We start from the raw sequence: 24558 nt of genomic DNA on the forward strand, positions 1-24558 counted from the left end.
ATTGGTCAGTTCTTGGTTTCCACAGGTTGCTTTCGAATGATGCCCCCTCTCACAAGTTGACATCTCTGGCTTCCTGGTACACCGGCCATTGTCCTTGCCAACTCCTTTCTCGATGGTCGGTCCTGGCCCCTCTGACCCGCAGATCTTCTTCTGGCAGGTCTTCCAGCACTGGCTGCTCTCACTACCAGTGCCCCAGATCTGCCTGCTCTCACCAGCCAGCTCCTGTGGGATCCCAGCCACCCAGCCGCCTTTGATCTTATCAGCTCAGCTTTCACCTGCTTTGTTTCCGCTTGGCTCCGTATACAAACACGCAAGCTTGCCTCGCTTTCACTCCACCCAGCTTCCACTTGCTCAGCTGCCGGTCACCTCAGCTCACGAATTGTGACCAGAAACTGATCGGCAACCAATGCAGACGGCAGAGTGTTGATGTGACATGGGCATCCCTGGGGAAGCCCATGATTGCTCTCGCAGCTGCATTCTGCACAATCTGAAGTTTCAGAACACTCTTCAAAGGTAGCCCCATGTAGAGAGCATTACAGTAGTCGAACCTTGAGGTAATGAGGGTATGAGTGACTGTGAGCAGTGACTCCCAGTCCAGGTAGGGACACACCTGGTGCAACAGGTGAACCTGGGCAAACGCCCCCCCTCACCACAGCTGAAAGATGGTTCTCTAATGTTAGCTGTGGATCGAGGAGGATGCCCAAGTTGCGGACCCTCTCTGAGGGGGTCAGTAATTCCTCCCCCCCCCAGGGTGATGAACGGACAAATAGAATTGTCATTGGGAGGCAAAACCCACAGCCACTCCGTCTTATTAGGGTTGAGTTTGAGTCTGTTGACACCCATCCAGACCCTTACAACCTCCAGGCACTGGCACATCACTTCAACTGCTTCACTGACTGGACATGGGGTGGAGATGTGATGATACCTCACCCCATGCCCGTGGATGATCTCGCCCAGCGGTTTCATGTAGATATTAAATAGCAGGGGCGAGAGGACCGACCCCTGAGGCACCCCACAATGGAGAAACCTAGACCCCCCCACTAACACTGACTGCGTCTGACCGGAGAGGTAGGTGGAGAACCACTGAAGAAAAGTGCCTCCCACTCCCACAATAAGCTCCTCGTGGTGGCCGAATTCTCAGTGGATGCAACCTTGAGCGCAGTATGGTTTTCTTCTCCTGCCACCTCCTGTGGCTTCTCACATGGCAGGCGGATGTAAAATCTAAATGGTGTCAGGCTTCTGTACCCTTTCAGGAAATAAAATTGTTTGGCAAATCCTTGGACTCTGTCCTCATAGAGGACAAAGATAAGAAAAAGGTGCTGCCTAAGACAACCAAACGCCAAGGCAGACGATTTTTTTCTGTGCTATAGGAGGCAGCCCTTTTGGACTGAACCTTCCTCAGCCACGCCCCCAGTCCCCAGGTCATACACGCAAGGGGCCTATGGCCAGAATTCCTAAGAGGAGATAGATCTGGTTTCACTGATCGCAACTGACAATTTCAGCAGCCCAAGCATTTCTACAAGGGGCCCAACACTAAGGGCTTTTCGCAAGAACAAATGACTTGCCTCTTGACATTCCCATTGGAGGCCGTCTAATTCATTTCACAGCCTCCTGAGAATACACCTCTGCCGACAATTGGGCCTTGTCCACCATCTCCCAGGGTCTACGTATCGAATTTATTGGTCCTCCTCCTCGCAGATTCATCATCTGCCCCATAATAACCAATCGGCAGAAACAAGCCCTGTTACAGCAAGAGGTTCATTACCTTCTTTACATAGATGCCATCGACAGGGTGCCGACCTCTCAGGAGGGCTAGGGGTTCTACCCCATCATCTTCACTGTCCTCAAGTCCTCCGGTGTGATCCTGCATGAAAGCCGAAAACCACAGGACTCCGGAGGTTCAACTGACCATAAGTGATTGATCCCTACTGCCCTTAGAACCCCAATCAGCACCAGCGCACCCCAGGACCACCAGCACCAGCAAATCAACCCCTGTGATCTACCCGTGCGCCATCACCTTGATCCAGCCCAGCCTGTCTGATCCCCTGCTGATCTATCCGAAGAGGGGGTGGAGTCTTCTATAAAAAATCACTCAACCTAAAGAAAATCCAAGTTAAACAAGATCTTTACCTTCCAGAAACTATCATATATTAACTAACCTCAGTCACCACACTCCACTTCCTCCTATGTTACAGAGCCCGTGACTATGACATCTCACATGCGAACAAGCTAACCACACTACTAACGTGGACAACCTCCTACCAACATTCTCTTATATTTCTTGGTGATTTAAACCTACCACATATTAACTGGTCCCTAAATGAATGCACAACTGAACCCATCCACTCAACCCTCTACAATGCTATCACTAGTCTAGGACTAGTGCAACTAGTTACAGACAATACCAGACTCAACAACTGCCTAGACCTCATCTTCTGCACTAATTTATGGACCCAAAGTAAGAGAACCCTTTTCCAACAGTGACCACAGCACAATCGACTTTTGCCTCAATGTACTTCCTCAAATAAACAACCCCAAGAACAAGACAACCAATTTCAACTTTAAAAAGGCCAACTATGAAAACATAGAATCTTATCTCTCATCGCTTGACTGGACCACAATATTCTCCGGCTGTATCATTGTAGGTGACTATTACAATATATTTTTGCTCGAGATCCAAAGAGTCATAAAATTATATGTACCTCTACTATTCACCAAAACCAAGAAAAATAAATTACCTATAAAAATAAGAAAACTACAATCCCCCCCAAAAATAATAACTCTGGCATAAAAATAAAATAGGCCATGTTGCAAACTTTAAAAACCGCTATAAAAATTTATGTCATCAAATAAAGACTGAATATACCAACTATTTCATTAATCAAAAAGAAAACCTCCTACGTACAAAATCAACTCATGCCTTCTATAACTTTGTAAACAATAAACTCAAAGACTCTAGATCCATCCCACCCCTCTAACACTTTTTTAACCTCTTTAACACTTTCTTCAGCTCTGTCTTTGTTAACAGCAATGGCTCATGTCCAACTTTTCCTAGTCACAACTCAACTAACTTCAATGATCTAACACAAATTGAATGTACAGAGGAAAATGTTAAAAAATGATTACACAACCTAAAACCTTCCCTTTCTATCAGACCAGACGGACTATGCACATACCTCTTAAAAAAGCTCTTCTCAACCCTGGCTGAACCCCTAAGCATAATTTTCAAAATATCTTCTACAACTAGTTCCCTACCTAAACTCTGGTCTCTAACCACAGTCATCCCTATCTTCAAAAAAGGTGATTCCAGCAATGTTGAAAACTACAGACCAATCTCCTTGACTTGTGTCACTTGCAAAGTCATGGAATCCATCATAAACCAATCCATTACACTTCATCTCGAAACTAATAACCTACTTTCTGTTGTGGTTAGCTCTGGCCCTGCTCCTGCCCCAAGGACTGTGGATGTGGGGGAGACATCCACATGCTGCAGGCCTGTTTTTCCCCCGGTGGAATCTGCTGATGAAGGCTCCTCTGACCAAGAAGACATGAGTGACAGGGAGGAGGAGAGTGTGGCAGACAGTTCAGAAGGAGATCAATTATCTAGCTCCTCCTTGGATTCAGAACAAGAGTTAATGATACAGCCACGCATGCAGAGAGCGATGCATAGGCAACAACAACTGAGAGATTATTATCAAAGAAAATGAGGCCACCTGTGGTTGGGTGGGGCTGTGGTAATTAGTGAGGCTGCTATAAATAGTGGCCTGTGGGTTTGGCCATTGTGGAGAATTATCTGATCATTGTGTTTCATGATGGCTTTACTGACTTTGACTTTTTGTGTGCTGATTTTTTCCCGCTTTGAAACTAAACCTGAGCAAAGTGTGTTTCACTTTGTGAAAGAAGAATGACTGTGAATTGCCCCACAGCTGCAAGCTAAGTATCACAGAACTGATAAGGGACTAGTAGAAATTACCAGTTTGTTTGGAGATGAGTGCTCTTTGCTATACCAAAAGAGGGCTTGGTTTAAGTGAATTTTCATTATAAAGAACATTGTTTTGAATTTTCAAACGTGCGTGTGTCTGAAATTTGTACCTGTGCATTTTTGAGAGGATTCTACCAGAGCCCAACAGAACACTTTCCAAACAACAATTCAGTTTCAGAAAAAAAATATCCTGCAATCTGCAACTATTACACTGTAAAAACATATGGACTACGCAACTTGACCACGGTAGATCAATAGATGCAATTTATATAGACTTTTGCAAAGCCTTTGACTCAGTAGTTCATGACAAACTTCTTCTGAAACTAAAATCTTATGGCATCCCTGCATGATTGGATTTCAGCGTTCCTGTCCAACAGACAACAAGTGGTCAAAATAGGTAATGCCATATCTAATCCTGCTCCAGTTAACAGTGGTGTCTCACAAGGCAGTGTTTAAGGACCTACTCTCTTTATACTCTACATAAATGATCTCTGTGACAAAATGACAAGCAATTATGTTCTCTTTGCTGATGATGTTAAACTATTTAATACCACTGACAATACTTCCACCCTTCAAAAGGACTCTGACCATGTAGCTGAATGGCCTAGCAACTGGCAACTTCAAATCTCTACCAACAAATGCTCCATCCTACACATTGGTAAAAAGAATCCAAATAGTAAATACATACTTGGTAAAATTGAAGTAACAGAGGACCCTCACTGAGTCAAAGACCTTGGAGTACTCATTTCCAATGACCTAAGTCCTAGAGCCCACTGTAACAGCATTGCCAATAAAGCATTAAGAATTATAAACCTAATCTTATGTAGCTTCTTCTCTAGAAACACTGATTTATTAACCAGAGCATACAAAACATTTGTCAGACCTATTCTAGAATATAGCTCACCTGTGTGGAATCCACACTGCATATCAGATATTAATACAATCGAAGGAGTCCAGAAATACTTCACAAGAAGAGTCCTTCACTCCTCACGTAACAAATTACCCTACCCCTCCAGACTTCAAATACTAAATCTAGAAAATTTACAACTACGTTGTCTCCGAACTTGTTTATTTGTTTATTTTTTATTTTTTTATTTATCAAATCTGTATGCCGCCCCTCTCCGCAGACTGTTTAACTGTTGTTCATAAAATCATACATCATAATGTACTCCCTGTCAGTGACTACTTCACCTTGAACAACAACAACAACACCACAAGAGCACGTAATAGATACAAACTGAAGGTAAATTGCTCCGAACTTGACTGCAGAAAATACGATTTCAGCAATAGTGTGGTCACCGCCTGGAACTCATTACCTGACTCTGTTGTTGCTTCTCCCAACCCAAAAATCTTCAACCTTACATTATCTACAATTGACCTCTCCCCTTTTCTAAGAAGTCTGTAAGGGGCGTGCATATGTGCACTTATGTGCCTAATTTCCCTGTCCTGCTGTCTTATTATCCTTTCTATTACAACATTCTACTTATGTTATGTTATGTTAATATGTACTATAATACTATTTTTGTTTAACATAAATAAATAAATAAATAAATAAATAAATAAAATGGTGTCTCATATTGAACTTGCAACAATTGAACCTGTATGTCCATTATTGGCACTTCAAAATGCACTCCTAACAGATTATCCTGGCTTTGATTCATCCATGAGAATGGATGACATCAATCGACCTGAAGGAGTCCTATCTACATGTCCCCATACATCTGGACCACAGGTGGTTTCTCAGATTTTGCCTGGAAGGATGCCACTTCCAGTACAGGGCAATGCCCTTCAGGCTTTCATCAACCCAAAGGACGTTCACCTGCTTGATGTATTAACAGTGCACTTGCGCACCACTCATTACGCCTCATGGCGTACCTGGATGACATCGTCATCCTGTCCAGGAGCTCCCAGCAGCCATGAGCAGACCTTGAGACCACAGTGAACCCTGAGCCGGCACGAGCAGACCTTGAGACCACAGTGAACTGCATGGCTTTTCGGTGAACCACCTTAAAAGCCACATGAATCCCACGATGATCCTGCCCCACTTGGGCACACCTAGACTCATCCACTTGTATGGTGTACCTGTTCCCCAACTGTCAGGAGAAAATCAAGCAGTTGGTGCTCTCCCTCCAGCATCACAAGAGAGTCTCCCTGGCCTTTCTGTCTCAACTCTTGGGGACATTTGTCTCATGTATAGACATTATCTTTATTTGTGTCTTTCCACCCTTCATCCATGGGTTCAAGGGTTTCCACACAGACTCAGTTGCTGGCTTAGAGCCTGCATTATACATACCGATAAGGCGGGCTGTCACCCAGTACCATCTGGAATTACTGCCAATTCCACACGCAGTGCGGCTGCTATGACAGCATGGGCTGCCCAATTGTCAGTGGAGGACATTTGCAGAGCCGCAACGTGGGCATCCTCGTCCATGTTTATTCGGCATTACCACATTGACTCCTTTGCCTCAGTGGAGGCATTCTTTGGGAGGCAGATATTACAGAGGGCGTGTATTTCTCCGTCACCCCTGGTCCAGCCTTCCCGCCCAGTGAACTAAAACGGGTATATCCCATATTGGACTCTCCGTAGCAGTGTATTGGAGAAGGACCGTTGTACCTACCTGAATGGTCTTCTCGATGCACTGTGAAGAGAGTCCAAAGCTCCTGGCAGTGGACCCAGGGGTGCTGTTTGGTTTGTGGTCACTTTGGCTTTCCAGTTGAGTTATGGTAAATAAAGTATTGTTCTTTTACACCATTCCTTCATTTTTCTGACTGGCCTATACGGGCACGTAGAGGGCGGGACTTAACAAATATTTAAATTTAAACTCAATCCCTACCAATCAGGCTAGACTATTACCCACATTGGATTCTCCTCGCAGTGCATTGAGAATACCGTTCAGTTAAGTACAATGGTCCTCCTCTGCAAGCTTGGTGGAGAGATCATGACAGAATCTTGCAGCAGGAATCTTGTAGAAGTACTCAGGAAAAACCAGAGATTGAGAACGTTAAATTTCTCCCTTAATAACACAAATGACAAAAAAATGGAACTACTGTGTGAAGGGGCTCAGTCATACAGAATGTAAAATAGAAACAATATAGTAAGTGATTTTTCCATCCTTTCAATTTGATCTCTGCAACCGTCTTTTGATATTTAACATTGTGGAAATATATTCAGTGAAAAGCAGCTCAAGCATAATTACATCCTGTTCAGATAAGTACAACGGTCCTTCTCTGCAAGCTTGATATATCCAGTGAAAAGCAGCTCAAGCATAATTATATCCCCCTCAGTTGCTATAAAAAAAAGCTATATGCATTTTTCTACAGACTTTCTGAAGAGATCCTGACCGAATCCTGCAGCAGGCATCTTGTTGAAGTACTCAGGAAGAATCAGAGATTGAGAGAATTAACGCTGTACCTCAAGAACCCAGATGACAAAATAATGGAAGTGCTGTGTGATGGGCTCAAACAGCCAGAATGTACAATAGAGACACTAAAGTAAGTGGCAGTTATTTTTTTCCTTTCAGTTTGGTCCTTTGGCAATTAATACTCTGGAAATGTATTCAGGGAAAGGATTTGCCACACATAATCACATTTCCTTTAGTGCCTATGAAACACATTCCATGGTTTTGTCCATGGATATTCTCAGTCATCCAGGTTATGGTTGTCCCAAAAGTGCTTCCCCCTCCTCTCCCAAAATGTAACTGGACTTTGTTTTTTCCCTTGAATACATTTCACTGCCATACATTCCTTTAATAGAAACATAGAAACATAGAAGTCTGACAGCAGAAAAAGACCTCATGATCCGTCTAGTCTGCCCTTATACTATTTTCTGTATTTTATCTCAGGATGGATATTTGTTTATCCCAGGCATGTTTAAATTCAGTTACTGTGGATTTATCTACCACGTCTGCTGGAAGTTTGTTCCAAGGATCTACTACTCTTTCAGTAAAATAATATTTTCTCATGTTGCTTTTGATCTTTCCCCCAACTAACTTCAGATTGTGTCCCCTTGTTCTTGTGTTCACTTTCCTATTAAAAACACTTCCCTCCTGGACCTTATTTAACCCTTTAATATATTTAAATGTTTCGATCATGTCCCCCCTTTTCCTTCTGTCCTCCAGACTATGCAGATTGAGTTCATTAAGTCTTTCCTGATACGTTTTATGCTTAAGACCTTCCACCTTTCTTGTAGCCCGTCTTTGGACCCATTCAATTTTGTCAATATCTTTTTGTAGGTGAGGTCTCCAGAACTGAACACAGTATTCCAAATGTGGTCTCACCAGCATTCTATATAGCGGGATCATAATCTCCCTCTTCCTGCTTGTTATACCTCTAGCTATGCAGCCAAGCATCCTACTTGCTTTCCCTACCGCTTGACTGCACTGTTCACCCATTTTGAGACTGTCAGAAATCACTACCCCTAAATTCTTTTCTTCTGAAGTATTTGCTAACACAGAACTGCCAATACAATACTCAGATTGAGGATTCCTTTTCCCCAAGTGCATTATTTTACATTTGGAAACATTAAACTGCAGTTTCCATTGCTTTGACCATCTATCTAGTAAAGCTAAATCATTTACCATATTACAGACGCCTCCAGGAATATCAACCCTATTGCACACTTTAGAGTCATCGGCAAATAGGCAAACCTTCCCTACCAAACCTTCCCCTATGTCACTCACAAACATATTAAAAAGAATAGGACCCAGAACAGACCCTTGTGGCACACCGCTTGTAACCTGACTCTGCTCAGAATACTCGCCGTTAACAATAACTCTCTGATGTCTACGCTTCAGCCAGCTGCAAAACCATTGAACTATCCAGGGATTAAGTCCAATCTCCACTAATTTATCTATCAGCTCTTTATGTGGAACCGTATCAAAGGCTTTGCTGAAGTCCAGGTAGGCAATATCCACGGCACCACCTTCATCCAACACCTTTGTGACATAGTCAAAGAAATCAATGAGATTAGTCTGACATGATTTGCCTTCAGTAAAGCCATGCTGATTTGGGTCCAATAAGTTATTGTTTTTTAGGTGCTGATTTATCCTCTTTTTGAGTAGAGTCTCCATCATTTTAACTACAACTGATGTCAAGCTAACTGGCCTGTAGTTACCAGCTTCTTCTCTACTGCCCTTCTTGTGGATAGGCACAACAATGGCCATTCTCCAATCCTCAGGAACGTCTCCTGTTAACAAGGATTGGTTAAACAAATCAGTCAGGGGGGTAGCAATGACAGATCTGAGTTCTTTAAGAACTCTTGGGTGGATGCCATCTGGACCCATTGCCTTATTTATCTTTAATCGTTCAAGTTCTTCTAAGACATCGGCTTCTAAGATCACTGGAGCTGAATCCGTACAGCTGGAAGCAATGCTATATCCCTGTATAGTATTATTTTGTAAGGTGTCTTTTGAGAAAACTGAACAGAAGTAGCTATTGAAATAGTCAGCGATCTCCTTATTCCCATTAATGCATGTATTATTCCCGATACTAAGCTTCGTGATGCCGCAGTTCTTCTTATCACTAATATATCTGAAGAAGGTTTTATCTCCCTTCTTTACAGATTTGGCAATTTCTTCCTCTTTTGAGGCTTTAGCAGCATATATTATCTGTTTCGCCTCCTTCTGTCTCATTTTATACACTTCTCTATCAGCTATACTTCCAGACTCTTTATACCTCCTATAGGCAGCCTTTTTTTCATTGACTATAGCCCTTACATCATTGCTAAACCATAGTGGTTTCTTCTTCCTTTTACCTTTAGTTATTTGTCTTACATACAGTCCAGTGGCTTTTAAGATGGCCTTTTTTTAATACAATCCACTGGGTGCTCACTCCTGCCATTTTATCCCTCCCCTTTAATTCATTATCTAAATATTCCCCCATTGCATTAAAATTTGTTTTTCCTGAAATCCAATACTTTGGTTGCATTATAGGATTGCTCACAATGAGTTTTTACACCAAACCACAAACATAGATGGTCACTGCAACCAAACTTTTCTCCCACCTTGACCTCTGAAACCCAATTCCCATTCGTAAAAACTAAATCTAGAATATTCTCCCCTCTAGTCGGTGTCTTAACCAGCTGTGACAGAGCTGCTCCTGTAAAGGCCTCTACTATATTCTTACTTTTGCATGTAAGGGCACTGGGGATATTCCAGTCAACATCAGGCATGTTGAAATCACCCATAACCACAATATCTCCCTTTACTGCCATTTGGGTAATTTCATCCACCATCTTGTTGTCATATTCCTCAGATTGCCCTGGAGGCCTATAGATCACCCCAATTCTAATGACAGAACCTTCTTTATTTTGCATGCAAATCCAGAGGGTCTCCAGATCTTGACATATATTTTGAATTAGTGTTGTTTTTAGACTTTCGTTAACATAAATGGCTACTCCACCTCCCCTTCTCTCTATTCTATCCTTCCTATACAGTGTATATCCTGGTATGGATATTTCCCATTCATGAGAATCCTTAAACCATGTCTCAGTTATGGCAACCAGATCCAAATTATCTCTAGATATTATGGCCAATAACTCACAGAGGTTGTTGTTCAAGCTTCGAGCATTCGTGCACATTACCCGAAGAACATTATTTTCATTATTAATTTGCCCCTTATCATCAACAACTACATTTATTTTATTTGCAGCTCCCTTTTCATAAGCTTCCAAAAACTGATTGGTCGGGGACAGAAATCACCCACATCAGTTACATCTCTGTCCCCTTTACCTAGTTTAAATGCCTGTCCAAAAAAGTTCTGAATTCCTCACCGAGCACCTGGGTACCTCTGTATGATGGATGCAAACCATCCCTCTGAAACAACTCCCCATTAGACCACCTACTGACATCATGACTTACATAGCCAAAACCTTCAGCTTTACACCACTGCCATAAAACTCTCTCATACAGGTTGTTTTATCCTCTTGGCCACAAACCGGTAACACCTCTGAGAAAGTCACTGAATCAGTTATTTTACCCAGCTCCACACTTAGACATTGAAAATCTCTTTTTACTTCATTAACATTTCTCTGGGACAAATCATTTGTGCCAAGATGCACCACCACATCAACGTTATTACCTTTACTCATAGCCTTGACAATGTTTGTAATCCGCCTCCTGTCCCTGCTGGCAGTGGCCCCTGGGAGACACCTCATCACCTTCACCAAATCCTTACTCTGTCCCAAATCAACACCTCTAACAGTCGAATCACCCACAAGAAAATGTGTCCTCTTTTTATTTCTACTAACTGCACTTGATGGTTTGGTGACACTATGTACCTCACTTAGAACAACTTCCCCTTTGAACATCCCCCCATTCTCTGCCTGGGGGACCTTGCTAATATCTCCAACATCCTTACTATTTAAATCCGCAAGAACATTATAGGAATTCGATACAGAGAGACCAAAATTGCTATGTTTTTGCTCAACTGCACGCAATCTTCCTGAACCGACAGTTGTACACACAGCCCTCCTCCTCGGGGGGCGCTGTAGAAGTGGAGGCTGCACACATGGCTGCATTACAGCATGTGACTGGGACAATTTTTCCACTTCTGACTGCAAGCTACAAACTAAGGACTGCAATCTAGAGATCTCGCCATCTAACCTAGATGTCCTTATGCAAAGAGGGCAGTACCCCAAGTTCCACAAGGTACTACGGAAGACAACAGCCAAACAAGTGTTACACTGCACCAAGCCAGTCATCTTAACAATGTATTGAAATACAAGTACTTAGCAAGAAAATCAACAACCCCTATTGCTACCAAACTTTGCTGATTTTGGTTTATAGTTATATGATTTGCGCGCCGTTAGGGGCGCGGGCCACTACCTTCCTCTCTCCTTCTCTGTGATCTGAAAGTGCAAATTAAAATGGCTTTTTCCTGCTTTTTATCCTTCCCAGTCTAATCCTGCCCCAGCCTAATCTGAGTGGTCTGTGCTTGAACACAAACTGCCAATAAAATTGTCTCTTACAGTCAGTAATACCTGCCCCTCCTCCTTGAATTCAAAAGATAATAATTCCTAAGATAATAAATTGCATGCTTGTATTTGCATGCTTGCATAGATTTTTAATTCCTATTATAATAAATTGCATGCTTGTATTTGCATGCTTGCATAGATCATTGTTATTTTTCCTAAGATAATAAATTGAATACTTGTATTTGCATGCTTGTATAGATGATTGTTATTTGCAGAAGAGACGGAGTAACGACACGGACACCAGAGCTGGATTTAAACTGGGTGATTTTTATTAATAATAAATTAGCATAATTTATTTAATTGAATTAGCATAAATTTGCATAAATTTGCATAAATCAACATGTTCAACTATGACCCAAACAATGGACCTGCAGGGTCAAACAAACACTTCCGGGGCGGAAATGATGTAGCAATAAACATTCCTGGGCAACTATGGGCGTAGCTCGATGCTAGTCCAGGTGAGGGACTTCTCCCTCACCTGAGACCCTGCCATGCTCTTGCATGAGGGGGGTCCCGCTGGCTCACCCCTACCCGGGGACTTCAATGTGCGGGACCCAAAGACAGGTTCCCCCCAACTGCTCAGGTAGCACCCCACCATGAGCTTGGAGAGAACCTGTCAATCATCCCCAAAGATGCCCAAGGGAGAACGCGCAGTTGCTAAACCACCACCCAGATTTCCGCCCCTAACCTGCCTACCTAAATGACCAAAGGTAAGCCAATCAGCCTAAAAAGGTGCAAGCACCCCCTAACCGCACATCCATCTCCCCAGTGTGGAATGGGCGAAAAAACGGCTTGGCCTAAAGGGCGAAGCCGCAAAAAATTCCCATTCGGCCCCCCTAGGGGCGACCCAAAGTAGCACACTGCAAAATAGGGTGGGCGGGTGGGTGTCTGCTCAGCTTGCAGAAGTCCGGGCGAAAAGGCTTGGCCCAGGGCCTGCAGGCCCTTATATACGCCCAGCAAGTGCTGCCCGGCTTCTGCAGCATGTCAGGCCACGTGGGCCTGACTTTTCAGCTGAAATCTCGTCTCGCGAGATTTCGGCCGAAAATCAACATGGCGGCCGCCATGGGGAGTCCGAAGTCTCCCCCGACCCTCCTGCAAAGGCTGCCGGTGGGCAAGTCCGCCGGCGCTATTGCAGAAGAGATGGAGTAACGACACGGACACCAGAGCTGGATTTAAACTGGGTCATTTTTATTAATAATAAATTAGCATAATTTATTTAATTGAATTAGCATAAATTTGCATAAATCAACATGTTCAACTATGACCCAAACAATGGACCTGCAGGGTCAAACAAACACTTCCGGGGCGGAAATGACGTAGCAATAAACATTCCTGGGCAACTATGGGCGTAGCTCGATGCTAGTCCAGGTGAGGGACTTCTCCCTCACCTGAGACCCTGCCATGCTCTTGCATGAGGGGGGTCCCGCCGGCTCACCCCTACCCGGGGACTTCAATGTGCGGGACCCAAAGTCAGGTTCCCCCCAACTGCTCAGGTAGCACCCGACCATGAGCTTGGAGAGAACCTGTCAATCATCCCCAAAGATGCCCAAGGGAGAACGCGCAGTTGCTAAACCACCACCCAGATTTCCGCCCCTAACCTGCCACGGAGCGGGGGTCAGATCTCTATCTTGGCCCCCCGACTCCCCCCTCTAGCTGCGCCAGCTCACGTAGAGACCGCTGCAGGTCCTGTAAGAAAATGGCGTTCCCCTGTTCTGACAGGGGAATGCCGTTGGCCCGGTAAAGCCATGGCCGATCTACAGTGATGAGGGGATGGGCCACTACAACCCCACTTAATTCCCTGACTGTTTTGCCCAGGGCCTTATTTACTCTACGCCTGACCCGGTGAATGGCCCTAAGGGAAATGGCGTCCCTCCACATGATCCTCAGGAGGATCTCTGACCACACCACTTGCGTGGTTGGCCACACCGTGCGAAGCCACCGCAGGTCTTCGCGCGCCTGGATGATCAACGGTAGACCACCAAGTAGGCATAGGTCATTGCCACCGAGGTGCAAGACCAGCCATCTGGGTGCAGCAATGGGATGCCGCCCACCCAGTCCCATCTGAGCGCGACCCTGGGTAGCCACCCACCCAGTAGCGCCGGGTACAGCCCTGGGATGCTGCCCACCCAGCAACGTCGGTAGGAGCCCCTCCCACCGCATACCTCTTCGGCCCATCCAAACAACATTGACCCACCGTCCCAATGACAACTGGGTCCCGATGGCGCTTCTGGCTGCTGAGCGGCCGGCCCAAAATACCATGCTGTGGCCACACAGCAGCGCCGTCGGTTTCTGATTGGCATGGGGACCTGGAAGAGGACACACACAGAGAGGTTACCTAGCCTAAGCCCTGCCTAGAATCCTCAGCGGGCCTAACATAACCCAAGTATGCCGCTGACTGCCAGCGGCCGATCTCCGATGGGCCGGGAGACCAGAAAGTGCCGCGCTAGTGGCGGCGCCGATGCGGAACGAATGCGTTCCATAGCCGGCGGGATCCATGCCTACCTGAGCCATTGCTTTAGACACTAATGGCCAGAATTGATAACGGGTCAGGGGGGTAAAGTCCTGATGTTTAAAAAGGTACCCTTGCCCTGACCCCCGTACACCACAAAATTGCTGTAAAGCGGCCACCGGTCACACAGACTGATCGATGGCCGCGCTAAGCTCTATTCTAACCCCTCTGTGTAACTGATCAGTCTTGGAATGTCTCACCAAAAGGGAGACACCCCCCTGCCTAAAGGCTAGATCAGTGTACTGGAAGGCACGAAGCGACGTGTCAGCCTGCGAGGAGGCCATTGCCTCGCTGACCCTAAGGGCCCCAAAAAACATGACACAAGTCGCTGCCCTAAAAAGACGGGCCTCGTACAGAGGGGCACACAGACTGTCCAGCAGCTGTCACTGATTAATCAGTGACAGCTGCTGCACCATCAGATCCTGATGAGTGTCCAAAGGGATCCCCTGTCGCTCCCTCACCCAGCCTTCCAGCATCTTCCAAATGCGGAAGTCACCAGAAAAATCACTAAACCCCCCCGCCTTGGACAGAAAGGTGAGGCCAGCTAACCTGGACCTAATAGTCCTAACTGACAGGCCACGCTGCCTAAGCAGGACACAAAATTCGGCCAGGTGCTCAACTGGGGCAGGCCAACAATGGGGGTAACCCCTACCCTGCCTGAAATCCCCAAACTCCTTACCTGCCCGGTGGTAAGCCCGCAAGGTACCCGGTGCTACCGAAAGGGCAATCGCCCTTGAGGCCTCGTCTCTCCAACTCTCGGGAGCCCGCCCAGGCTCCAAAGGTGGACTGGGAATGCCTCCGGCGACTCTCGGGCCCACGGGGCCAGGGTCCGAAACCTGGACAACTGACCACGGGACAAGGCGTCAGCCACCCCGTTATCTAACCCGGGGACATGCCTAGCCAAAAACAATGAGTTTAGGGACAAGGACCTGTGCACAAAATGGCGGACAAGCCGCATTACCCTGTCACTCTTGGATGACAGGGCGTTCACCACATGGACAACCGCTAGGTTGTCACACCAAAAATGCACAGTCTTGTCCCTAAACTGCTCACCCCAAAGCTCTAAGGCCACTATCAAGGGGAAGAGCTTCAGAAAGGTCAAATCCTTAACCAATGAGGAGGCACTCCATTCCGGAGGCCAAGCCAACCAGCACCACTGGTCACCTAACACTACCCCGAAACCACAAGTCCCCGCAGCATCAGAGCAGAGCTGCAACTCAGCTTCCAAAAGAAGCTCGTGCCTCCAAAAAGACAACCCATTAAAGCGGTCTAAAAAGTCCCGCCACACGCAGAGGTCAGCCCTGACCTCTGCACATAAGCGGGTACGATGATGGGGCAAACAAAGCCCCTTTATCACAGTGTACAACCTCCTAGAAAAGGCCCTGCCCGGCACAATAACCCGGCAGGCGAAAATGAGTATCCCAGCTAGTTCCTGGAGCTGCCGAAGAGTGACCTTCCTGCAGCCCAGGACCGCCTCAAGCTTACCCCTGATTTTAATCAACTTTTCCAGGGGCAATCTAGAAGATTGCTCCTCTGAGTCCAATTCAATACCAAGAAAGGTAATCTTGGTAGCAGGGCCTTCGGTCTTCTCAGAGGCTAAAGGTACCCCCAACTGAGCACAAAGGGCTTCGAAGTCCTGCATCAGAGCAAAGCATTGCTCCGACTGCGCAGGCCCTGACATCAAGAAATCATCAAGGTAGTGAACGACCGAGCCCAGACCACTGTGTCTCCTGAGCGCCCACTCCAAGAAGGTACTAAAACTCTCAAATTCACCACTTGCCTTTTTGGGGACCACACCTAAAGGAGACACCCTGAGATTCGAGAAGGGTGGCTCCGGGAAGGGCCCGAGGACCCTGCCCTTGGCCACCTCCTTCCGAATCTTCTCCCGAACAATGTCTTCATGTCCTACAACCGACCGGAGGCTTTCCTAACCCCCATGTAAGGGATCCTAAATCCCTTTGAAAAACCTAGCAAGAGAGCGGCCGCTATCGCGCGAGGGTGGTAGTCATTTAACCAACCCTCAAGCACCCGTAACTTAATTGGGCTGGGCCCCCTTTCCCCCAGCTGGTGGGGGAGGCTTTGGTGGACCGCCACCCTTCTTTTCCGCCCCTTTCTTGGGGCGGGGGCATACGGAAGAGGCATGGTTCCCCCCACAGTTGCCGCATGCATGCTTAAACCTGCAAAAGGGACGAAAACACGCCCCCTTTGCGGCAAACTCATGACATGCCTGGGAAACCCCTTTTCCCGCCCCTCCCGTAGCCGCCTTAGCTGGCGTGGAAGACACAGGCTCCTCTTCCATGAAATGACCGCTGTCGGTCCTATCACACCCTTCCTTGCCGGACATATAAGTTGCCTGGAACCACAGGTCCTGGACCACCATATCCCAAGGCAAGGAGGAGTCATGGGCTATGCGCATCCGAAAGCCCTTATCGTAGTGCCTCCAGATGGTGCCACCATACTCAAAGTGGGCCCGGGCAATCAAATCAATATACTTAAGCAGAGCAGCAGCCCTAACCGGCTGCCTCTGGATCACCACAGACACGAAAGTCAGAAAAGCGTACAGCCAAGAGCTGAAACACTTTGTGACTTTCGTTTTTTTCACCTTCTCCCCGGGCACAACCTCTTTGTCCTGCTTAGGGACCTCCCTGTTTAACAGGGAGAAGAGGTCCACATACTCCCCCCGCCAAATGGCCTCCTTCACTGATGGGTGAAGGTGATATCCTAAGGGCGTGGCTGGGAGCCCACAGGGAATAGCCCCGGGCTTGATGCTGGCAAACAGGTCCCACACTGAGGACACCCCCGCTCCCAGCACCCCTATCCCTGGCAGATACACCAAAGGGGGCGGGGCCATTATCGCAGGCACTGGAGGGATTCACCCCCATCCCTATAACGGGTGGGAAAGCCACCCCGGGCGCTACTGCCGGCAGGGCCGGCGGAGCCCACACCTGCTCACATGTACCTAAAGTGGACCCCAACAAACTCGCCACTCCCTGATGCAGGCGGGCTAAACCCCAGACCCCACCCAGGGAGGAGCGGTGTAGTGTTCAAATGTGGTGTAAGCTCACCTGCCCCGTACGGGGTGGATGACATCCACGGAGGGCCCATCCAAGGTGGGCCCTGGAAAGCTGGCATCTGCCCCGCCTGGGCCACCTGCCCCGCCTGGGCCGTCAGCCCGGCCTGGGCCATCTGCCCGGTTTGGGCCGTCTGCCCGGTTTGGGCCGTCTGCCCGGTCTGGGCCCTCTGCCCGGTCTGGGCCATCTGCCCATCCAAGGCTGCCTCCTCCTCAGGATCTCTTCCCCAGGCCACTGATGCCTCCAGGGGAAGTCCACCGGGACCTGCTCCAGATCGCCAGCGCTCCAGCTCGTCAAGCCTCTCCAAGACCCTGGCCCAGGAGAGAGAAGGAGAAACATTGGGGTGAGGGGCTGGAGGCATAAATCCCACCACCCCTTCAGCCGGGCCCACCCCGGAGGGCCCCGTCATAGCTGCCCGAGCCCGGGCAGAAGGCCTCAAAGCCCTCCTAGGCCGCGCCACCGGTTGGGCCGGGGGGGCCCGAGCCTGCCTCTTCTTGGGGCCCATACCCTCTCAGATTAGTCCCCAAAAGAAAAAACCCTGACCAAAGAGGCCCCAGCCGTGAAGCAAGGCCTGCAAAATACCTTAGGCCTCACAAGGAAGGCCAATCCACACCTCCCCCCAGCAATGGGATCAAGGCCTCACTGCCCCCAATCCAGCAAGGGGGCCTGCAGACACCAGCCCCAACCTAAGGCACCCGGCAGTTGAAAAACCCCCCCCAACCTTGGAGGGGGACCAGGCCGCACCCCCCAAAGGGCAACCCCTCCCCACGCCCCCAATCCCGGGGCAACGGAGGGGAAAACCAGAGCGGAGGCCAGCCGATGCTGGCTCCGCTAGGAGGAAAGCAGCTCCTGCCGCCCGAATCGCAACTGAGACGTCCTCTTCGATCAGCAAGGCCACAAAATGGCGGCCGCGCACGAGGCCGCACACAAAATGGCCGCCGCGAGCAGACTGACAAGCGTCTGCTCGGGGCGATGGTCCGGGCAAACAGGCTGAGCCCCGGGCCTGCTCGCCCTTAAATAGGGCGAGCCGGCCCCGCCCGGACCAATCAGCAGCCGGGCCTGTACAGCCCAAATCTCGGGCGAAGTCTCGCCTCGCGAGACTTCGCCCAAGAACCAAGATGGCAGCCGCCATGGGGTCCGGTGTCTTCCCTGCCCCTCCCGCCGGCGCTATTTTCCTCTTTCAGTTTGATCTGCACCACTGTTTTTGACCATTATTATTCTGGGAATATATCTGGGGGAGGCAGTTTCAGTTGCCGTTCAGAAAAACATTTATTTCATTCTCTCTAAAATATATTCATGGCTTGTTTGTCAGAAGATAATACTTTTTTCAAACGTTTGTGCAGGCTTTCTGGAGAGATCCTGACAGAATCTTGCAGCAGGAATCTTGCAGAAGTACTCAGGAAAAACCAGAGTTTTAGAGAATTAACACTGTTCCTCAGGAACCTAGATGACAAAATAATGGAAGTGCTGTGTGATGGGCTCAAGAAACCAGAATGTACAATAGAGACACTAAAGTAAGTGGCAGTCATTTTTCCTTTCAGTTTGGTCTGCGGAGTCATCCTTTGGCAATTAATACTTGGGAAATGTATTCAGGGAGAAGATTTGTCACACATAATCACATTTCCTTTAGTGCCTATGAAACACATTCCATGGTTTTCTCCATGGATATTCTCAGTCATCCAGGTTATGGTTGTCCCAAAAGTGCTTCCCCCTCCCTTCCCAAAATGCAACTGGACTTTGTTTTTTCCCTTGAATACATTTCACTGTCATACATTCCTTTAATTCCTAAGATAGCACCGGTGGTCTTTACTCACCGGTGCCTTATTCTGGAGGCCCGGGGAGACAGGGGTACATGGCGGCCGCCATCTTGGATTTGGCCGAGATCTCGTGAGACTTCGCGAGATCTCAGCCGATGATCAGGCCGGGGTGGCCTGATCAGTGACGTGTCCGGGCGGGGCCTGCAAGCCCTATATAAGGGTGTGCAGGCCCCAGGCTCTCACTTCTCGCCCGGACTCGGCGTTAATTGCAGACACTCGGTCGGTTGTCTGCTTGCGGCCGCCATTTTGGGTGGCCTCGTGGCGTCTTGGAGGACTGGACTTTGGTTTTTTCCTTGAATACATTTCACTGTCATACATTCCTTTAATTCCTATGAGAATAAATTGCATGCTTGTATTTGCATGCTTGCATGGATCATTGTTATTTTCCATAAGATAATAAATTGTATACTTGTATTTGCATGCCTGTATAGATAATTGTTATTTTTCCTCCTTTTCTGCACAGGCTTACTGAAGGGGTCATCACCAAATCTGGCAGTAGGCATCTTGCAGAAGTGATCAGGAAAAAACAGAGATTGAAAACGTTATACTTGTATGTCAACAATGACGATAACGAAGCAATGGAAGTGCTGTGTGAGGGCCTCAAACATCCAGAGTGTACTGTAAAGACACTAGAGTAAGTGATGTTTTTGCTCTTTCAGTTTGATCTGCACCACTGTTTTTGACCATTAATATTCTGGGAATATATCTGGGGGAGGCAGTTTCAGTTGCCGTTCAGAAAGACATTCACTTCATCCTCTCTAAAATATATTCCAGGCTTGTTTGTCAGAAGATAATACTTTTTTCAAACGTTTGTGCAGGCTTGATGGAGAGATCCTGACAGAATCTTGCAGCAGGAATCTTGCAGAAGTACTCAGGAAAAACCAGAGTTTGAGAGAATTAACACTGTTCGTCAAAAACCTAGATGACAAAATAATGGAAGTGCTATGTGATGGGCTCAAACAAGCAGAATGTACAATAGAGATGCTAAAGTAAGTGGTAGTTATTTTTCCTTTCAGTTTGATCTATGGAACCATCTTTTGGATATTAAAATTCTGGAAATGTATTCAGGGAGAGGATTTGCCACACATTATCACATTTCCTTTAGTGCCTGTAAAACACATTCCATAGTTTTGTCCATGGATATTCTCAGTCATCCAGGTTATGGTTGTCCCAAAAGTGCTTCCCCCTCCCTTCCCAAAATGTAACTGGACTTTGTTTTTTCCCTTGAATACATTTCACTGCTATACATTCCTTTAATTCCTAAGATAATAAATTGCATGCTTGCATTTGCATGCTTGCATAGATCATTGTTATTTTTCCAAAGATAATCAATTGTATACTTGTATTTGCATGCTTGTATAGATGATTGTTATTTTTCCTCCTTTTCTGCACAGGCTTAATGAAGGGGTCATCACCAAATCTGGCAGTAGGCATCTTGCAGAAGTGATCAGGAAAAAACAGAGATTGAAAACATTATACTTGTACCTCCACAACGAAGATAACGAAGCAATGGAAGTGCTGTGTGAGGGCCTCAAACATCCAGAGTGTACTGTAAAGACACTAAGGTTAGTGATGTTTTTCCTCTTTCAGTTTGATCTGCACCACTCTTTTTGACCATTAATGTTCTGGGAATATATCTGGGGGAGGCAGTTTCAGTTGCCTTTCAGAAAAACATTTATTTCATTCTCTCTAAAATATATTCATGGCTTGTTTGTCAGAAGATAATACTTTTTTCAAACGTTTGTGCAGGCTTGGTGGAAAGATCCTGACAGAATCTTGCAGCAGGAATCTTGCAGAAGTACTCAGGAAAAACCAGAGTTTGAGAGAATTAACGCTGTACCTCAAGAACCTAGATGACAAAATAATGGAAGTGCTGTGTGATGGGCTCAAGAAACCAGAATGTACAATAGAGACACTAAAGTAAGTGGCAGTTATTTTTCCTTTCAGTTTGGTCTATGGAACCATCTTTTGGATATTAAAACTCTGGAAATGTATTCAGGGAGGGGATTTGCCACACATAATCCTATAGTGCCTATGCAACACATTCGATGGTTTTGTCCATGGATATTCTCAGTCATCCAGGTTATGGTTGTCCCAAAAGTGCTTCCTCCTACCCTCCCAAAATGCAACTGGACTTTGTTTTTTCCCTTGAATACATTTCACTGTCATACATTCCTTTAATTCCTATGAGAATAAATTGCATGCTTGTATTTGCATGCTTGCATAGATCATTGTTATCTTCCCTAAGATAATAAATTGTATACTTGTATTTGCATGCTTGTATAGATGATTGTTATTTTTCCTCCTTTTCTGCACAGCCTTACTGAAGGGGTCATCACCAAATCTGGCAGTAGGCATCTTGCAGAAGTGATCAGGAAAAAACAGAGATTGAAAACGTTATACTTGTACCTCAACAACGAAGATAACGAAGCAATGGAAGTGCTGTGTGAGGGTCTCAAACATCCAGAGTGTACTGTAAAGACACTAGAGTAAGTGATGTTTTTCCTCTTTCAGTTTGATCTGCACCACTGTTTTTGACCATTATTATTCTGGGAATATATCTGGGGGAGGCAGTTTCAGTTGCCGTTCAGAAAAACATTTATTTCATTCTCTCTAAAATATATTCATGGCTTGTTTGTCAGAAGATAATACTTTTTTCAAACGTTTGTGCAGGCTTGCTGGAGAGATCCTGACAGAATCTTGCAGCAGGAATCTTGCAGAAGTACTCAGGAAAAACCAGAGTTTTAGAGAATTAACACTGTTCCTCAGGAACCTAGATGACAAAATAATGGAAGTGCTGTGTGATGGGCTCAAGAAACCAGAATGTACAATAGAGACACTAAAGTAAGTGGCAGTCATTTTTCCTTTCAGTTTGGTCTGCGGAGTCATCCTTTGGCAATTAATACTTGGGAAATGTATTCAGGGAGAAGATTTGTCACACATAATCACATTTTCTTTAGTGCCTATGAAACACATTCCATGGTTTTCTCCATGGATATTCTCAGTCATCCAGGTTATGGTTGTCCCAAAAGTGCTTCCCCCTCCCTTCCCAAAATGCAACTGGACTTTGTTTTTTCCCTTGAATACATTTCACTGTCATACATTCCTTTAATTCCTAAGATAGCACTGGTGGTCTTTACTCACCGGTGCCTTTTTCTGGAGGCCCGGGGAGACAGGGGTACATGGCGGCCGCCATCTTGGATTTGGCCGAGATCTCGTGAGACTTCACGAGATCTCGGCCGATGATCAGGCCGGGGTGGCCTGATCAGTGACGTGTCCGGGCGGGGCCTGCAAGCCCTATATAAGGGTGTGCAGGCCCGAGGCTCTCACTTCTCGCCCGGACTCGGCGTTAATTGCAGCCGCCATTTTGGGTGGCCTCGTGGTGTCTTGGAGGACTGGACTTTGGTTTTTTCCTTGAATACATTTCACTGTCATACATTCCTTTAATTCCTATGAGAATAAATTGCGTGCTTGTATTTGCATGCTTGCATGGATCATTGTTATATTCCCTAAGATAATAAATTGTATACTTGTATTTGCATGCTTGTATAGATGATTGTTATTTTTCCTCCTTTTCTGCACAGGCTTACTGAAGGGGTCATCACCAAATCTGGCAGTAGGCATCTTGCAGAAGTGATCAGGAAAAAACAGAGATTGAAAACGTTATACTTGTATGTCAACAATGACGATAACGAAGCAATGGAAGTGCTGTGTGAGGGCCTCAAACATCCAGAGTGTACTGTAAAGACACTGCAGTAAGTGATGTTTTTCCTCTTTCTGTTTGATCTGCACCACTGTTTTTGACCATTAATATTCTGGGAATATATCTGGGGGAGGCAGTTTCAGTTGCCGTTCAGAAAGACATTCACTTCATCCTCTCTAAAATATATTCCAGGCTTGTTTGTCAGAAGATAATACTTTTTCAAATGTTTGTGTAGGCTTGATGGAGAGATCCTGACAGAATCTTGCAGCAGGAATCTTGCAGAAGTACTGAGGAAAAACCAGAGTTTGAGAGAATTAACGCTGTACCTCAAGAACCTAGATGACAAAATAATGGAAGTGCTGTGTGATGGGCTCAAACAAGCAGAATGTACAATAGAGATGCTAAAGTAAGTGGCAGTTATTTTTCCTTTCAGTTTGATCTATGGAACCATCTTTTGGATATTAAAATTCTGGAAATGTATTCAGGGAGAGGATTTGCCACACATTATCACATTTCCTTTAGTGCCTGTAAAACACATTCCATAGTTTTGTCCATGGATATTCTCAGTCATCCAGGTTATGGTTGTCCCAAAAGTTTTTCCCCCTCCCCTCCCAAAATGTAACTGGACTTTGTTTTTTCCCTTGAATACATTTCACTGCTATACATTACTTTAATTCCTAAGATAATAAATTGCATGCTTGCATTTGCATGCTTGCATAGATCATTGTTATTTTTCCAAAGATAATCAATTGTATACAGTGGTACCTCGAGATACGAGTTTAATTCGTTCCGGACCTGGGCTCTTAAGTCGAGCAGCTCTTATCTTGAACGACTTTTCCCCATAGGAATTAATGTAAATAATTTTAATTGGTTCCAGCCCTCAAAAAACTCACAAAGTTAGTCTAAATTATGCAGAAAGACATGTTTTTAATGAAGAAATGTACATGTACATATAAATGAATAATGAAGTTTCTTTCACTTAACTTGTAAACTTTCTTAAACTTTTAAATTTACATATGTTCAACTTCTCTGCCACCCAATCCGGTAGGACAGAGGTCCCCAACCCTTTTTGCACCAGGGACCGGCTTTAAGCGATCAAGAGAGGAATGGGTGAATGAATGGACGGAGGGTGGGAAGGAAGGAAGGAAAGAGGGAAGGGACAGGAACAGAGGAAGGAAGCAAGGAAACTTATGAAAGGGGAGAGTAAGAGAGGAATGAGTGAAGGGAGGGAGGGAGGGAAGAAGGTGGGAAGGAGAAAGAAAAGAAGAAATAGAGGAATGGAAGGTAAAAGAGAGAAAGAAAAAGAGCAAGAAAGAAAGAAAGAAAGCAAGAAAGAAAGAAAGGGGGAAGGGACAGGAACAGAGGAAGGAAGCAAGGAAACTTATGAAAGGGGAGAGTAAGAGAGGAATGAGTGAAGGGAGGGAGGGAAGAAGGTGGGAAGGAGAAAGAAAAGAAGAAATAGAGGAAGGGAAGGTAAAAGAGAGAAAGAAAAAGAGCAAGAAAG

At 46.1% G+C, this 24558-nt stretch overlaps 1 protein-coding gene across 1 annotated transcript in view; it reads left to right on the forward strand.

The window, feature by feature from the left end:
- The window catches only part of LOC139175573 (NACHT, LRR and PYD domains-containing protein 12-like), a 102527-nt gene that overhangs the window by 59523 nt on the left and 18446 nt on the right, over positions 1–24558 (forward strand). The window contains exons 8-17 of the mRNA XM_070766741.1: positions 7304–7474; positions 18878–19048; positions 19815–19985; positions 20170–20340; positions 20746–20916; positions 21101–21271; positions 21670–21840; positions 22025–22195; positions 22936–23106; positions 23290–23460. Coding sequence (XP_070622842.1) covers positions 7304–7474; positions 18878–19048; positions 19815–19985; positions 20170–20340; positions 20746–20916; positions 21101–21271; positions 21670–21840; positions 22025–22195; positions 22936–23106; positions 23290–23460 — 1710 coding nt within the window. The remainder of the gene's footprint in view (positions 1–7303; positions 7475–18877; positions 19049–19814; positions 19986–20169; positions 20341–20745; positions 20917–21100; positions 21272–21669; positions 21841–22024; positions 22196–22935; positions 23107–23289; positions 23461–24558) is intronic.

Source organism: Erythrolamprus reginae, chromosome 1, assembly GCF_031021105.1.
Source record: "Erythrolamprus reginae isolate rEryReg1 chromosome 1, rEryReg1.hap1, whole genome shotgun sequence".
NCBI classification, from domain to species: Eukaryota; Metazoa; Chordata; class Lepidosauria; order Squamata; family Dipsadidae; genus Erythrolamprus; species Erythrolamprus reginae.